At 53.0% G+C, this 17,156-nt stretch overlaps 1 protein-coding gene across 4 annotated transcripts; it reads right to left on the reverse strand.

Moving 5' to 3' along the window:
* Positions 1–8,908: 8,908 nt before the first annotated feature.
* Syt3 (synaptotagmin 3) lies at positions 8,909–16,882 on the reverse strand. 4 transcript variants are annotated; one of them, XM_048329354.1, is made up of 11 exons: positions 16,607–16,882; positions 16,358–16,483; positions 15,265–15,430; positions 13,937–14,468; positions 12,307–12,679; positions 11,954–12,172; positions 10,508–10,628; positions 10,219–10,390; positions 10,016–10,148; positions 9,830–9,898; positions 8,909–9,423 (listed from the first exon to the last, which is right to left on the reverse strand). In XM_048329354.1, exons 3-10 carry the CDS (start codon positions 15,413–15,415, stop codon positions 9,833–9,835), a joined length of 1,767 nt encoding a protein of 588 aa, XP_048185311.1. In that variant the 5' UTR covers positions 15,416–15,430; positions 16,358–16,483; positions 16,607–16,882; the 3' UTR covers positions 8,909–9,423; positions 9,830–9,832. The 4 variants fall into 4 exon arrangements, with proteins under 4 accessions (XP_048185311.1, XP_048185312.1, XP_048185309.1 ...); XM_048329355.1 differs by lacking the exon at positions 16,358–16,483; XM_048329352.1 differs by lacking the exon at positions 16,607–16,882 and having other exon boundaries at positions 16,358–16,572.
* Positions 16,883–17,156: the final 274 nt, after the last annotated feature.

A 17,156-nucleotide genomic window follows, 5' to 3' on the forward strand; every position in this document is an offset into this window, starting at 1 on the left:
GCTACAAAGTGGACAGAGTCAGGAGGAGGACCTTGGGTTCAAGACCAGCCTGGGGTGCATTAAAAAAAAAAAAAAGCCAGGTGCTAGTGCCTCATACCTATCATCCGAGCTACTGAGGCAGCTGCAATCTTGAGGCTCGTGGTTGGAAGCCGTATCACCATCTTGAGAAGAGATGGAATGTAGCATCATCAATCAAAAGACGTCCCTGTGTGAGTTTCACATGTACCATTTGCTGGCCACCAATATTGAAATCAAGTCTCCCAAAGCCACGGGAACCACGGTGACTGGAGGCTGAGGGACTGTGGGGGAGATTTCACAAATTCACAGCTGGGCTGGGCTTCACCACCAAAACAGCACTGGCAAAGGTTTAACAACCAGTTCTTTTGAGACAAAGTGACTGCTGGGACCTGGGGTGTAGCTCAGTGGTGGAGTGCTCCCTCACAGGGGTCAGGTCCTGGGCTCTATTCTAGCTTTCTTAGGAAGTGAAGGCTATTTCTCTGATGTGTGTGTGTGTGTGTGTGTGTGTGTGTGTGTGTGTGTGTGCCAGTCCCGGGGGCTTGAACTGAGGGCCTGGGTCCTGTTTCTGAGCTTTTTTTTTTTTTTTTTTTTTTGCTCAAGGCTGAGGCTCTACGACTTGAGCCCCAGTTCTACTTTCCCAAAGGAGATTCTTGATCTTATTCAAACTTTGATTTTAGGAAATAGAGGAGGAAGAGACACTTTCAAAATTATTTCTCAGCTCAGCAAATTCCAGTATCAAAACCTGACATTACGAGAAAGAAAATGACACGCCAATATTCTTCACAACGCCATGGACAAAGTCCTTAGTAAAATATTGCAGATTCAAAAGAGGAATACAGGAAAAGGTTAATGCAGTGTAACAAGGGGATATAGAATGGAGAAAACTATTTGTTTAACATTCAGAAAGCAATGACTGGAATTCAGCACAATGAAGGGACTGTCATGTGATTATCTCAACAGGAGGAAAAAAAAACTGGCTGGGTGCTGGTGCTCAGTCCTGCAATCCCAACTACTATGGGGACTGAGATCCAAGGATATTGGTTCAAAGCCAGCCCAGGCAGAAAAGTCTGAGACTCTTATTTCCAATTAACCACAAAACAAACAAACAAACAAACAAACAAACCAAGTGAAGCTGTGGTTCAAGTGGTAGAATGACAACCTTGAGCAAAAAAGCTCAAGGGCAGCCTCCGGGCTCCGAATTCAAGTCCCAGGACCCACACACAAAAAAGCAAACCAACAACCAAACCATAGAAGGTGAAGTTATCTTTATTCAGACATCATGTATGTAGAAAATGCAAAGAAATGTGCCAAAACAGCTTCCAGAACAAATATATGAAATTGAGTTAGGTTGCAAGATAGTTACTAAAATTATATATATATGCATTATATGAATGTCAGTCTGGGGGCTTGAACTTAGGGCCTGAGCACTGTCCCTGGCTTCTTTTTGCTCAAAGTTAGCTAGCACTCTACCTCTTTATCCACAGTACCACTTCCAGTTGTTTTTGCTTATGTGGTGCTGAGGAATTGAACCCAGGGCTTCGTGCATGATAGGCAAGCCCTCTACCACTAAGCCACATTCCCAGCCCCAAAAGATTAGTATTTTTATACATGATCAATATGAAAAAATTTAAATTTCACCTAAAATAGCATCGCATGCATAAAAATAATAGAGGATGTTGCCAGGGACCAGTGGCTCACACCTGTAATCCCAGGTTCTGTGAGACTCTGATCTCCAGTTAGCCAGCATAAACGAATTAGGGCTGGAAACTCAAGCAAGCAAGCTCAGAGAACACAAGGTGCTGAGTTCTGCTCTTGAACTAGCAAAATATAAATAAATACCAGAGGCTGCACAAGCCTTCGCTGAACGTTACACAGTGTTACTGCAAGAATAAATAGGAAAAAAAACAAACCCATCACACTCAGGAGTGTGAGCCATAGCTACAGTTTTGGTAGTTAATTGGTGATAAGAGTTGCACGGACTTTGCTGCCCTGGCTGGCTTTGAACTACAATCCTCAGATCTCAGCCTCCTGAGTAGCTAGGATTACAGATGGGAGATACCAGCTCTGGGCTGGCAGCCAGTTTTCAAAACAACCTAAATACAAAACCACAGTGGAGGATGTGTGATTTTGGGGCTGTGCTTTAACCTGCAATCACTCCAACCCTGCTTATTAATTAATCATCTGTCTAATATTTGGAATAAGTTTGGTGCTGGTTGCCAGCTGTATAGTAAAAGTCTATTGGGTTGAATGTGGTGGCACATGCCTATCTACAATCACAACTACTTGGAATGTGGAGATGGGAGGATCACACTTTGAGACCAATCCAGACCAAAAAAAAATAAAAAACAAAAAAGGTGAGATCCCCTACCTCAAGAAAACAAGTTAGGAGTGATTGTTCACACCTGTAATCCCAGCTACAAGGGAAGCAGGAGGATTATAATCTGAGGTCAGTCTTGGGCAAAAGCCTGAGACCCTATCTGAAAAAAAAAAATCACCTGAAAAAGGAAAGGGAGGGAGGGGCCACTGGAGGAGTGGCTGAAGTGGTAGTTCTTGCACAAATTCCCAGAGAAGAAAGAGGGGGGAGGGAGGGAGGAGAGAGGGGGGAGAGAAAAGAGAGGATGAGAGAGAGAGAGAGAGAGAGAGAGAGAGAGAGAGAGAGAGAGAGAGAGAGGGGAGGGGGGGGAGAGAAACTATATTCCAGGGCCTGTCAAGTGCACCTCTCCTATTGATCCTAAGGAGACATAGATGACCCAGCAACATTGCAAGAGTGTAGAAAGCAAGAAAAGTCTTGATGTTCAGGAACAAACAGGAGACTGGGAAAGGAAGCCAGAGGTTTCCAGAATAGCACTCAGCCACTCAGCTCTTACAAGGCACGGGATCCAGATCTTTAAATAAGTCTGGATGGATTTCCAAGACATACTGTTGAATTTAAAAAGCAGGCCGCAGAACAATATGTACAGTATGTGAAACCACACTACTCGAGTGGGCGAATACAGTAGCCAGTGCTTCCGTGTGCTCATGTGCAGAAGCTGCCACACAAAACTTGTGCTTCCAGACAAAGATCTGCCAAGACCAGCCGGGCCTGGGCTTGGGTTAGAGGAGGTCTAGGTTAGCAACAGGTGGCAACTGGGACCATAGCTCTATCTGGAACACTTTCTTTTTTGTGGTACTGGGGTTTGAACTTGGGGCTTTGCAGTTGCTAGGCAGACTATCCCTTTGGGATTGTGTGTCTTTGTGATTGTGTATGTGTTTGTGTATGTGTGTGTGTGTGCCCCTTGTGGGGCTTGAACTCAGAGCCTGGCCTGGGCATAGCTGGTGCTCTACCACTTGAACCACAGCTCCACTTCTGGCTTCTCGGTGGTTAATTGGAGATAACAGTCCCATGGACTTCCCCACCTGAGCTGGCTTTGAACCTCTATCCTCAGAACTCAGCCTCCTGAGTATACTGGATGACAGGCATGTGCCACTGGCAATTGGCTTTCATATTATTATTATTATTTTGCCAGTCCTGGGGCATAGACTCAGGGCCTGAGCACTGTCCCTGGCTTCTTTTTGCTCAAGGCTAGCACTCTGCCACTTGAGCCACAGTGCAACTTCTGGTCGTTTTCTATATATGTGGTGCTGGGGAATAGAACCCAGGGCTTCATGTACACGAGGCAAACACTCTTGTCACTAGGTCATATTCCCAGCCCTTCATATTATTTTTTAAGGCTCGTCTTCCAGGCTGTTCCTGGGCACTTTGAGGTCCCTTTGTCAATCAGGACGTCCATCTGTCCTTAACCATCTTATTTCTCGCCTCTCATGCTTTCCCGCCTTTTATTGCTTCTCTCCACAGAAAACATGTGCGCATGAGCATCTCCTCTGAGGTGGGGGTGGGGACCGTGAGCTCACGGAAACTCTCGCGGGAAGTCCTGCTCTCCTATGTCTGCGTGGCAACAAGAGACGTCACACATGCCTGGCCCCTCCTTATTGGCTGCCTTCAACCTGCGGGCGTGCTGTGCAGCTGGCTGGAGTAGGTGGCCAAGCGTTGCCAGGCACCACGAGGCACTCAGCACTAAGGCTCACAGACCTTGGGAACCCTCTAGAAACTCGTGTCGTCATGGCAACTCGGCCATTTCCAATTGGGTACCAGTGATATTTCTGCTAATCTGATTGGATCACTCTCAGGTTAATGCCTATTTCTGATTCGATGTCAGGGAATTTGGACCACCCCTTTCTCAGCATTTGTTTCCTCTTCTAGCAGTTCTCCAGCAATGAGGGGATAGAACGTGACCAGAGTTGCCAGGGGGCGTGAAGGGTGTTGGACTTGGCCAGAACCTGAGCTTGGCTCTTCTCGGGGCAGTGTCCCTTTCCTCCCACCAGAGGGCGCCAGAGAGCGCTGGGCCAGAGGGGGAGGTGGGCCTTGGTGACCAGTGACGTCAGCGGTGGCCCATTCCTGATTGGCTCTCTCTACCCGTGTATTAGCATATTCACAATAAGATATGCAAAAATAAAATATTTCTGGGTCCAGGAATTAACGTTCTGTTCTCAAAGCCTGCAATATGCAAAGGACATTTATTTGCCTCTATTATTTCTTCTAATCTCCATAATCATGCCCACATGAGCAACTTAATGAGAGGGCACTCATTAATGATGGACACCTGTTGTTCGGGTGTGACAGCTGTTACCATGATTTTTCTTTTTGTCACGAATTGACTTTAAGCACACACACACACAGCCACCCAGTACTGGTAGCTCACACCTGGAATCCTGAGATCTGAGACTAAGGCTCAAAGCCAGCTCAAGCAGAAAAGTCCATGGGACTTTATCTCCAACAAACTACTCAAAAACCAGAAGTGAAGCTGTGGCTCAAAGTGGTAGAGCGCTAGCCTTGAACAAAGGAGCTCAGGGACAGTGCCCAGGCCCTGAGTTCAAGCCCCAAAACTAAATTTTAAAAATTGTTTTTTAATTTAAAAAATCTAGTGAAAAAGTTTGATATACTCCCCAAAATTTCCAGATCTTGCAGTACTATTGACGTTGGTCTCTCAAGAGGCTGGGATTGCAAGCATGAACCTTCCCCCATTGATGGAGTGAACCTGCTTTTCTGGACTGGGGCTACTATGAATTACTGTCAACATGTATGGGATCAATATTTAGGAGTAGGATAAGGGAATGTGGCTTAGCAGCAGAGTGCTTGCTTAGCATACATGAAGCCCTGGGTTCCATTCCTCAGTACCATATAAACAGAAAAAGCTGGAAGTGGTGCTGTGGCTCAAGTGGTAGGGTGCTAGCCTTGAGCAAAAGAAACTCAGGGGCCCCAGGACTGGCCAAAAAAAAGGGGAGGTACAATCACTGTATCATAGCTTAAGTTTATGTCTTAAAAGAAATTGACAGGGCTGGGAATATGGCCTAGTGGCAAGAATTCTTGCCTTGTATACATGAAACCCTAGGTTTGATTCCTCAGCATCACATATATAGAAAAAGCCAGAAGTGGCGCTGTGGCTCAAGTGGTAGAGAGCTAGCCTTGAGCAAAAAGAAGCCAGGGACAGTGCTCAGGCCCTGAGTCCAAAGCCCAGGACTGGCAAAGAAACAACAACAGAAAAAAACCAACGAATTGACAGGAGCTGAGTGTGGTGGTTCATGCTTATAGTCACAGCTATTTGGGAGGTGGCAGCAGGCAGATCTTGAGGTTCAGCCCATCCAGGCAAATTCATAAGACTCTATCTGTAAAACAAAACAAAAAAAAGGGCTGGTGGTGTGGCACAGGTGGTAATGGGCTTTCTAGCATTTGGGTGGTCCTGGGTTCATCCCCTAATGCCACAAAATAACAAAATAAGCAAACTGTTTCTTAGGTGAGTGTCATGTCTGATAGACCCATGTCCCATGTCTCTAACCTTGAGAACTATAAATAGAACCTATTGGAGAAAAGTGTTTTGCAGATGTAATTAAGAATCTCCAAATGAGGTGATCCTGGTCCCCAGATCCAGTGTCAAGTGTCCTTAGAAGAAAAAGACACAGGGACATTTTGAGCCATGCCAGGGAGTAGGGGGCAAGAAGACAGAGACAGAAATTAGAGTGATGCATCCACTAGCCAAGGAATGCAGGGGTTGCCAGCTGCTGCCAGAGGCATGCTGGGCATAGAGTTTTCCTAACAGCCTTGGAAGGAAGCGACCTGCTGTCACCCTTACTTCTAACTTCTCTCCCACGAGGGAATCAATTTGGGCAGATATTTGTTCAGGCTGTCCAGAGCAAAAATAAAATAAAATAAAATAAATACACTGGCATGCAGGGGTCCCTGCACCCTGGGTGCTCTCCCAACCAGCGGGAGAGGCGAGGAAGCGCACCCCGCCGAGGGTGAACCCAGAATAGGTAATGAGCCGCGAGTTGCCCGCACCCAGCCCAATCCAACCTTTCGCCAGCAGTTAGACAATCAGAGGACTCGGGAGAGGTTCAAGACTGCTCTCAGTTTTAGTGGGGTGGACCCGATCTTAAGTATGGGCAATGGCAGCAGGAAGAGGAGGGTGTAACATACCTAGCCAGGGGCGATGATTGGCGGTCCAAGCTGTCAGTCAAGGGCGGAAGGCCATGGGACCTCCCTAAGGGGCGGCCTAAGTACTAGCAGGACCGCCCCCCAGGTTACTGCCGGCAGCCATCTTGCTGCACATGGTCTTAAGGCTGGGAGGCGTGGCCAGCTAGAGCCATCTTTCCAGTTCCGGACCCAGAAGGCAGGCGGGGCTAACCGGGATCCCTCTTCCGGGAGGCGGTGCAAGCAAGCACGCGCCCAGGGACTGAGGAAGGCGGAGCTCTTCAGGGCCTCACTCCCGAGGCGCAACAGCCACACACCTCCGGGGCCCGGACAGGTGGGGCCAGTCGGTGTGCCCCACACTGGTAGTGCCATTTTCCTGGAGATATTTTGGGGCAACTGTATTCGGGAAGGTAGACATGAACACCAAGAAATGTAGTGGACATCCATTTTGAAGGACTACTGCCCTGAAATTTCTTCAGGACTGTCAATCAACGACTATGTTCCGGATTAAAGAAAGTGACATCTTCAAAGAGATAAATTCACCATTCAGGCCTAAAGTAATGACAGCCTGAGGGCAGCTAGACCAATAGCAAGTGAGATAAGTGAGGGGAGGTGGAGTCAGACGGCAGGGGCGGGGCTCAAGGGCAAACGGCATGCAATGATTGGCCTTAGGCAGCCACCCACGGCCTGAGCAGGGCCAATCAGAATCCTTTCCCCAATGTACCCCAGACCTGGGGAGACAAGAGGAAACCTGGTTCTGACTAAAGAAAAACCAGAGTTCTGAAGGGAAAAAACGAGATCATATATAAGGGGAGGTGGTCACATTGCCTGTTGTTTTTCATTGTTGTCATTGATTTGTTATCTTGGGTTTTCTTCCCCCCCCCCCCCTATTTTTGTGCCAGTTCTGGGGCTTGAACTTATGGCCTTGGTGCTGTCCCTGAGTTTTTTTCCCACTCAAGGTTAGCGCCCCACCACTTGAGCCACAGCTCCACTTTGGCTTTTGTTGGTGCTTAACTAGAGTTTCGAGTGTCGGTCCCTTTCCTGAGCTGGTTGGCTTTGAGGCATGATCCTTGGGTTTCAGACTCAGTAGGATGGCAGGCATGACCACTGCGCCTGGCTACATCGGCTGCTTTTTTTTAATGCCATGGTGTGAGAACGCATTGTCTGTACCCAGGCCGGGGGAGGTGCAGCCGTCTCAGGGACACGGCTCAGTACCGCCTGCTGCCACATGGCTGAGCTAGCCCTGGGACTGTCTGTCTTCGGAAGATCTGTTACCGGAACACAACAAATCTTTCTCTCTGAATCTTTCCCTTGGAAATCCTGTTTTAGGGTTTTATTTCTGTTTTTAACCAAAGGCTTCCCAATAATGAAGCATTATAAGCCTAGAGCTCAGAGGCCAGTTCATTACCACTGCCAGACTCACCTGAGAAGGAAGTCTACGAAAGGTAGACTAGGAAGGTAGGTGTGAAAGAGTCACTTAAATACCTTGATCCAACCATGCCTGAAGTCTCACTGTGCAGGCAGTCTTCATTCACAGAGGTCTTTTAATTCTGCTTGTAGCTTTGTGGCACATTTGGGCTATTATATACTACAATGGTCTTGGCAAATAAGTTTTTTTTTTTTTTTTTGCCAGTCCTGGGGCTTGAACTCAGGGCCTGGGCGCTGTCCCTGAACTTCTTTAGCTCAAGGCTAGCACTCTACCACTTGAGCCACAGCACCACTTCTGGCTTTTTCTGTGTATGTGGTACTGAGGAATGGAACCCATAAATGGAACTTCATAAATGGTAGGCAAGCACTCTACCACCAAGCCACATTTCTAGCTCCGGAAAAAGCTGCCTACCTCTTGTCCTGCCCAACAGGTGTCATCTCAGGAGATCTGAGAATCATGGATCAAAACTCTTATCTCCAAGTAAGCAGCAAAAAGCCAGAAGTAGAGATGTGGTTCAAGTGGTAGAACACCAGCCTTGAGCGAAAAGGCTAAAGGACAATGCTCAGACCCTGAGTTCAAGTCCCAAGACAGCACACACACAATGCACAAATAATAATAACAATAAAAAAATAAATGTTAGCATTTCTCTAGCCTCAGATCCTCAGCTCCTCCCACTAGACCCCAGATCCACCCATACCTATGAGCCACTCCTATTCACTACCTACCTACTTCTTCTTTACCCCCAGAGAGAAGCTGCTACCTGGATAAGGAGCAGACGACATGTAGTTCCCTCTCCCATGGGAACTATGGCCCCACTAATAAACCTCCTTATGAACCTTCTTCTCCTGCCTGTGATTATCTCTGCATGGTCCCCTGGGATGGCCAGGGACATATCCTTTCAATAATAATAATAATAATAATGCAAACTCAGTCACAGAGAAGCAGGACCAGGCGGCTTGAGGCCCACAGAGTGTTTATTCTGGCATCAGTAGCAGCAGCAGCAGTGGGGTGGGGGATCGGTTGGACTACAGAGTGGTGCACAGGGGTGGATACGGGTGTGTGTGTGTGTGTGTGTGTGTGTGTGTGTATCTGGGGTCACATGGAGGATTGGCCCAGTGACATTCAAGGTGAGAACCAGGGTCAAGACACCAAGTCTTGGACAACAGTAAAGAGACAGAGACAGACAGAGGGTCTAGGAAGAGGGGTCCCCTAGACATGCATGGCCCCTTGCCTTGAGGGGGAACCCCAGGGAACAGGAGACAAACAATAGAGGCTGGATGCCCCCACCCTGAAACAGGGGACTAGGCCCAGTGGCCTCCCACCGGCACGCCTCCAGGTGGAGAAGGGCAGGCTCAGGGCTGCCTGCACCAGCGGCTCGGACGCTATGGCTTCGAGGAGATGAGTTTACGGTCCGGGCAGGAAGGGATGGGGTCATCAGGGGCCCTGGCTTGATCCCCAGCCTAGGCCAGACCTGAACAATGGGCAGGAGAGGAGAGGTCAGAGGAAGAACGTGATGGCCCCACAGGGAGAGAGACACACTGGGCTGGGCCCTGGGCTCCTCCTTCAGACCCAGAGATCCAGGCCCTAGCATCTTCCTTATCCAGGAGTCTAGACCGCAGCCTCCTCCTTCACACCCAGGGGTCCAGACCTTAGCCTCTTCCCTCAGATCAGGAGTCCCCAGCCTCCCCACTCAGACTCAGTGGTCAGACTCCAAAAAATGTCTTACATCACATCAGGAGTCCAGATCTTAGTCCTCCTCCCTCAGATCAAGGATTCCAGACCCTAGCTTCCTCCCTCAGACCCAGGGTTCCAGACTCCAGCCTCTTCCCTCAGACCCGGGTATCCAGGCCCCAGCCTCTCTGGTCTGTGCTTCTTACCCCTCACTCTGAATTCTCTTTCTCTGATAGTCCTTTGCTGCCTTTTGTGAAGCTGGTCAGGGTCTTCTCCTGAAGGAGGAAATCCAGAACAGGAAAGTGGTCGGCCTCCTTAACTCGCGGGCGGGCAGAGGCTGGGTGACAGCCTGGGTGGGCACGTGGTCAGCACCCCGAGGCCACCGCACTCACCTCCACCAGCTGGTGCCAGTGCTCCACCGGCTTGCGTGGGTTAGCCAGCATCTCGGCCCAGTGCTCTCGGCCGTGGGGGTCGGCCGCCTCGGGGCCCACGCGACACACGCCAATCACCTCATTGTGCCCAATGCTGTGGGGGCAGGGGGGAGGTTACCAAGAGCCATTTGGGCCCCCTGCCCACCCTCCAGGCCAAGGCCCACCAGTCGTAGTCCACCACGGCGATGCTGAGCCCCACATTCTCCACGCTCTCAGGGGCCACGTCGAACACCAGCGCCTCATTGTACGTGGGGTTCAGGGTGTTCTTCTTGATGGAGGTTTTCCGCTTCTTCAGACGGCGACCCTCGCTGATCAGAGAGGCCTTCACGTAGGGATCTGGGATGAGAAAGGGACAAGACAGTGACCTCTTCCCTCACACCCAGGGGTCCAGGCCCTGCCTCCTTCCTCAGACCCCAGCCTCCTCCTTCAGACTGGTTTGCTCCTGTCACTCACCCGAGAAGCCAGTGAGGTCCATCGCTTTGAGGTTGGAGGCTTTGATGATGGTCACTGTGAGGCGCCCAGCCGTGGGGAGGTAGCAGAGGGAGAAGTTGAGCTCCCCAAGGTCCGCCTTTTCCTGCCATTGGAGAATGGGGTCAGCGGTGCCAATCCCCCACCCCGCTTCCTCTTCCTCTCCAGCCCCCAGCCTCCTCCCTGACACCCAGTGCTCTGGTCCCTGGCCACAGCCCCGCAGCTCCCAGGCCACAGCCGCCTGAGTCTATCAGAGCCATTTGTTCTCTGCAAGGAAAATGGGAGAGATGTGAGTGCAGGAGGAGAAAGAGACAGACAGGTAGTCAGAGGCAGAGACAGAAAGGGGATGGAGAGAGACCAGGAGAAGGGGGCAGAGCTAGCTACCCTGGGACAGCATGAGATACTGGAGTCAGCTGCAGAGAAGGCAGGAAATGCACCAAAGCAGGATGGGGCCTGGATGGAGAGGCTCCTCCCTGCTGGATGCCCAGGTGAAGCAGAGGCCACAGCCAACAGGAACCTGTGCCGGCCCCCCTCCACCATGCAGCCTCAGCTGGACCCCTGGCCTCTCACTCGTGCTGCATCCCCTGAAGTTGCCCCTTCTGGGTGGCCCACAGCACTGGTCCTTGACAAGGACTGACTCCCTGGAACCAAGCTCCTGAGAACTGTCTGATTGGAAGAATGAATGAGTGACAGTGAATGGATGAATGACAGAGGGGGGGAGCACAAGAGCAATGGAACGGAGAGGGGAGTGATGGAGCCCTTGCCTTTCCCAGCTTATACCTGGATCTCAGATTCTCCAGTGCTTTTTACTGATTGGTTTGTTCATTTAGTTAGCTATTTGCTGGTACTGGAGATTGAACAAACCAATCAGTAAAAAGCACTGGAGAATCTGAGATCCAGGTACAAGCTGGGAAAGGCAAGGGCTCCATCACTCCCCTCTCTGTTCCATTCCTTTTTGTTTTTCTTCTTGTGCTTGCTAAGCAGGTGTCTACCCCTTCAGCCACACGCACACCCTTTCTGCTTTAATTATTTGGGGAATAAGCCAACAGTTTTTCCTTGGGCCAGCCTGGACCTCGATGTTCCTGCCTAAACTTACTATGTAGCTGAGACGGCAGACACACATACTATCATGTCCACGCATTATTGGCTGAGATGTGGCAGGGTGGGGGGTGGAGGGCATACTAACTTTGCCCCAGGGTGATCTCTGCCTCCCAAAGAGCTGGGATGACAGACATGAGCCACAGCACTCCTACTCCTCTCCTGCTTATATGTGGGCAGGGGGCCATATTCTCTGAACACAGGGTTTTAAAAGTCTAGAGACAAAGTGTTAAGATTCTTTACAAGGTCCCAGGGTTCAAAGCCAGTGGGGGAGGGGGGGCGGGCTTAGGCCCTGGGAAGGGGAGGGTCCAAAGAGGGTGCAGGGCCACTGACCGAGCCACCCTCAATGATGTCCCTCCACAGCGGGCGGTCAGGGGGCTGCTCAGCCAGCTCCAGGAGGTTGTCCAGCACCACCTGGCCGATGAGGTCGTGTCGTGAGAAGCGGTCGAAGTCGTAGACACTGAAGTGCAGCTTGCGCTGGGCCAGCTCGGCTAAGGGTACCGAGAACTGGAAAGTCTCATTGAACACGGGGTTCAGGGTCTTCCTGTGCACCTGGGGGGAGGCGAGAGGGGGACAGACATCATGAACCCCCCATCTCCCCAGTTAGCACCCCAGGGATCTACATCCAGGCTCCAGCTCCCCCACCTCAGACCTAGGGATCCAGACCCCAGCCTTCTCCCTCAGACCTTGGTCTGGAACTTTTTCTTGCGGTCAGGTAACAGGTAGATTTTGACATAAGGGTCAGAGAAGCCATTGGAATCCTTGGCTGGGAGGTCCAGGGCCTGCAGGACCCGCACAACGAGCTGGTCGGAGCCATAGAGGTACCGCAGGGCGAAGCTGATGCGGCCGCAGGGGTTGCCCCCCTCTCCAGAGCCCCCACCCCTGCGGCCACCGGGGCCGGTACCCTGGTACAACTCTGGCTTGATCTGCCCGATCAGTTTGGCTTTTTCCTCGCCTCCAGGCAGGGGTAAAGGCAGGGCTGGCGGCCGCTCCTCGCTGCTGGGCTCTGGCTGCGTGGTCAGCGTGTGCTGGGTGAGGGGCCGGGGTAGGGCTGGGTACCTGTGGGGGGGGGCAAGCTGAGGTCAGTGCTCCTCATCTCTGTCTGCATCCGGGCACCTGTTAACTTTTCTGCCTCTTCTTCAATGTCTAGCCAGGTGACCACAAATCCCCTTGGCCTGAACCACTCATGCCTCAGTTTCCCCATTGGCACCCACCCTTTCTAGGCCCCCCCAGACCTGTACTGGTACCACTCCCTGAAGCTACTCTGGATCACTAGTAATGCAGAGCACCTGCTCTTTGGTCCCCTGGAAGATTGGGGATCCATGAATCCCCACAACCTGTCCCCTGTTGCCAGGGTAATCCTCTTGGCTCCTGCCTGGAGTTGCTCCCTCTCCATCGCCTATGTTACTCAATGGGGGGGGGGCACGGGGGAGACCAACAACACACACAGCTGATCCCGTTCCTCCCCCTCTCTGAGCTCTTCGTAGCTCTCCAGTGCCTCAGACAAAATCTCACTCTGGTGTGGCCTGGCATCTGCAAGCCCATCTCCCAAGTTTTCTCTTTCCAAAGGCATTCTCAAAGTCCCATAACTCCTGGTGGCTCCCATAATGCACCACAGTCTCCTCCCACAATGCACCATGGTCTCCTCCCACAACGCACCGTGGTCTCCCCTACAATGAACTGCAGCGGTCTCCTCCTTTGGCCCCTATGCCTGGATGCCAGGCCTCACTCCTGCCTCTGTCCACCTAAGCCTCCTCCTCCAGGAAGCCCTGGGCCTCCCCCCAGCCTAGAACCAGGAGCTCCTGGGGACCCTGCTGTTCCCCCTCGCCACCTTCCTATCTCTCCAGGCCACTCCTGAACCGAGTGGCTCTGAAGGTTAAGTCCAAGCGGTCTGGATGCCCAGCTCAATCCTGGTTCGTACTCAGTCCATGCAGACCAGCAAAGATGAATGAATGACTGAGTGGAGCCCAGGCCTCCACAGCTGAGCCCTGCTTAAAACAAAAGGCCAAAGACATTTGGGAATCTCATTCTTAGTTTCCTCTACTTTTCTGGCCCTGGATTCTTGTCCCCAGCTCCTTCCTGTCTCTGAACTCAAGAGTCAAGGCCTCCAGTCCCCCTGCCACTTCGCTTTTAGGTCTCAGGAGTCTAGACCCCCATCTTCATCACCTCGTAGGTCCAAAAGTCTGGGGTGCCAGTCTCCTCATTCTCTTGGAACCAAAGTCAAAACTCCAAAACCTTCCTGATAAAGCTTAGATGAAAAGCAGCCACAGAAGAAAAGCAGAAGTTGGGTGGCCCCCAGCCCAGTGGCCCCCTCACCTGGTGACAGGCGCCAGGCTTGTGACTTGCTGATGCGACTGGGCACTGGGCAGGCCCCCTCCACTGGGGGGCAGCAGGAGCAGCCCAGACCCCGCCCCTGTCTCAGAGGGCAGCTCTGGAGATGTCTGGCTCGGCTTGACCCCAGCAGCCACCATAGCTGCAGCGGCGGCAGCCTCTGGGTACGAGTCCATATCCAGATAAGAAGGTTCGGGGGGCTCAGAGCCACCCAGACTGCCCGGCTCCAGCAGCTCAGCAAAGGGCGGATGGTGAACCACATGGGCATGGTGTGGGGGGACACCCAGCAGGGGGTGGTCACCCAGGCCGGCTCCCAGGTGGTGCCCACCACCACCTACTAGGCCAGCCAGCCCAACCCCGGGGCCTAAGTCCTTGCGCAGGGGGCCACCGCCCACTGCTGACCCGCCCTTGTCCCGCCAGGGCACCCAGCACAGCTTCCAGGACACAAAGAGAGAGACGCCCAGAAGGACAATGCCACAGAAGGTCACGATGACAGACAGCAGGCTCACAGAAATGTCTAGAAAGAAGGAGAGAGGCCTGGGGTCAGGAAAGGTCAGAGTGCATCTACCTGAATGCAGGACTCAATCTGAACTCTCTACCCCTTGGAAAGAGATGTTTCTATATAGCCATTCTGGTTTTGGACAGTCCTGGGGTTTGAACTCAGGGCCTTGCTAGGCAGTCACTCTGCCACTGACCACACCTCCAGTCTGGAAAGCAGTATGCTGCTTTCCAGCCCTCAGATCTTGCACAAGTCTCTTCACCCTTCTGAGCCTCAGTTTCCCCTGTTGAAAATGAGGATGACAAGCCAGGTGCTGGTGGCTGACACCTGTAATCCTAGTTACTCAGGAAGCTGAAATCTGAAGATTGTGGTTTGAAGCCAGATTGGGTAGGAATGTTAGTGAGACCCTATCTCAATTAACAAGTCAGGCATGGTGACATGCACCTGTCATTTTGGATATACAGGAGACAGCAGCAGGATTTTAGTCTAGGTCTCAAGTGTAGAGTGCCTGGCTAGTAAACACAAGGCCCAGAGGTCAAACCCTAGCTATGCAAGAGTCACAGAGGTTTCTGAAGACAATATCTGGAGGTCATAGTTGGGGGGTGACCCACAAGGAACAACTCCAAAGGTCAGGGGTCAGGTTGGACACAAGGCTCTTTCCACTTATTAGTTTTGGAGACAGGGTAGCAGCAAGCAGGATGGAGGCAAAACTCTTAAGTGGATCTGGTCCCAAATGGAATGGAAAGCTGAGCTCAAGTCTTATCTATCATGGCACTGGGCGGGGGGGCTGTTGGGACATGGGGGTGGTACAGACCTGCATCTGGGCCCCGGGGATAGCCTCGGATTCGCAGTTCATTAAACTCCTGGCACCTGTCGCTGGTGTCGGCATCTCGGACCCGAGCACAGAGGTCTGAGGCCAGCATGAGGGCCCGTCGGCAGAGGTCATCCTCGTAGTCTCCCGACATGGTGGCCCTGGGGTCCTGTGCTTGGGAGAGGTGGGGAAAGGTGAGGATGGGGACTGGAATGGGGGGGGGGACAGGAAGGGGTGCAGAAGAAGGGTAGGCAGAGGACAGGCAGGGAGGCTGAGCGAGGGAAGGTCAGCAAAGGGGCAGAATCAGGACGGACCAACAAAGGAGCAAATAGGTGGGGGGACAACAATTAGAGGTGTACTAGTGGAGGGGGAGAGCAAAATTTAGGGTTGGACACTAATTCATTCAATTCACTCACTCATTCACCCAACCAACACTCACTGAGGGCCAACTGCACTCCAGTTGGGCTGGCTGCCACAGACACGGGGAGTGGAGCCCACCAGGCTTCTTGGTGTCACAGTCCAGTAAAGGAGACAGAGCAAAGAAAAACAACCAGCAAACAAGACCCAGAGTGGGGCATTCAGGACTGGCTCCACAGAGGAGGCGGTGGAGCTGGCCATGGGCAGCAGGGCTGGGGTACAGGGCTTCACGGAAGGTGCCAGGCTGGGGAGGACAGGGGTAGGAGGAGGAGGAAGGAAAGAGAAGTGGGTAGGTATGAAGGAGTGGGATGAGGTGAGTTGGCGAGACACCTGTGCCACGGAGGGACAGGAAGACAGAAGGAAGGCAGATACTGAGATTTGGATGGAGAGCTATGTAGTGAACGGGATGCACCGACAGCCGGGTGTGCAAGTGGTAGGAAGTAGGGACCGGATGGACAAGAGCAGAAATCCAGGACTGACAGGAGGACAGCCCGCCAGCCCCCGGCGGGATCACGGGCAGCCCCAGGAGGGGGCTGGGCGGCGCAGGGGGAAGGGAGATAGGCGAGGGGAGAGGAAGGGCCCGGATTTGGAGCCAGACCCGAGGACGCAGAGGGCAGGTGGGGGTGGGCAGGTGGGGGTGGGCAGGTGTGCTGGGCACCGCGGGCACCGGCGGACTCACCGCGCTTATCCCCGCCTCGTCCTGGGCGCCAACCGAGGCGGCGGCGGGCGGCGGCCCATGGGGGCTGCAGGGCAGACCAGCGGGGTGGACCGGTCCCCACACGCGGGGAGGGGGGCGGGCTCTGATCTAGGGGATCGAAGCCAAGAGGAAAAGCTCAGCCCGAGCCACACATCGTGCCCTGCCCCCACCGGCTGTCCGACCCCAAACGACCCCCGGGAAGAGGCGGGTGGTCCGGCCACCCCATCCCACCTCCGGGGAAATGCTTAAGGACTACATTTCCCGGCAGGCGGTGCGCTCCCGTCCTGCGGCTTTAAAGACCCAGCACCGCAAGGGCTGCTGGGAGTTGAAGTCCTTAATGCCACTCCAGGCTGCAGAGAGGATGGGATTTTTTTTTTTTTTTTTGCAGAGGGGGGGTCAGTTAAGATGCAGGGTCCCAAGACGCTGCAGGAAAAGGGGGGGGGGGGGCGGCAGCGTCCAGGACCGCGAAAGGCCGCGGAGTCCCAAGTACTTCGGGATCGGGGAATGAGTGGAGGACCTCCGCGTTAGGGGGTAATGGATGGGAGGAGACGGGGTACAGCCAGGTGTGTCGGGGCCCTCGCCCGGGGCCATGCGCCTCTCCCCGGGGCGGCCGCGAGCACGGCGGACGCCCCCTCCCCAGCCCCAGGTCCAGGCACGGCGGCAAGGACCCGGCATCCCCGCGTGCTGCCCCCGCCCCCCCACCGTGGGGTCGAAGAGGAGGGGAGGAGGGGGAGAAGGGGAGGAGAGAGGAGGGAAGAGGGAGAGGGGAGGGAAAAGGACG

Source organism: Perognathus longimembris, chromosome 20, assembly GCF_023159225.1.
Source record: "Perognathus longimembris pacificus isolate PPM17 chromosome 20, ASM2315922v1, whole genome shotgun sequence".
NCBI lineage: Eukaryota > Metazoa > Chordata > Mammalia > Rodentia > Heteromyidae > Perognathus > Perognathus longimembris.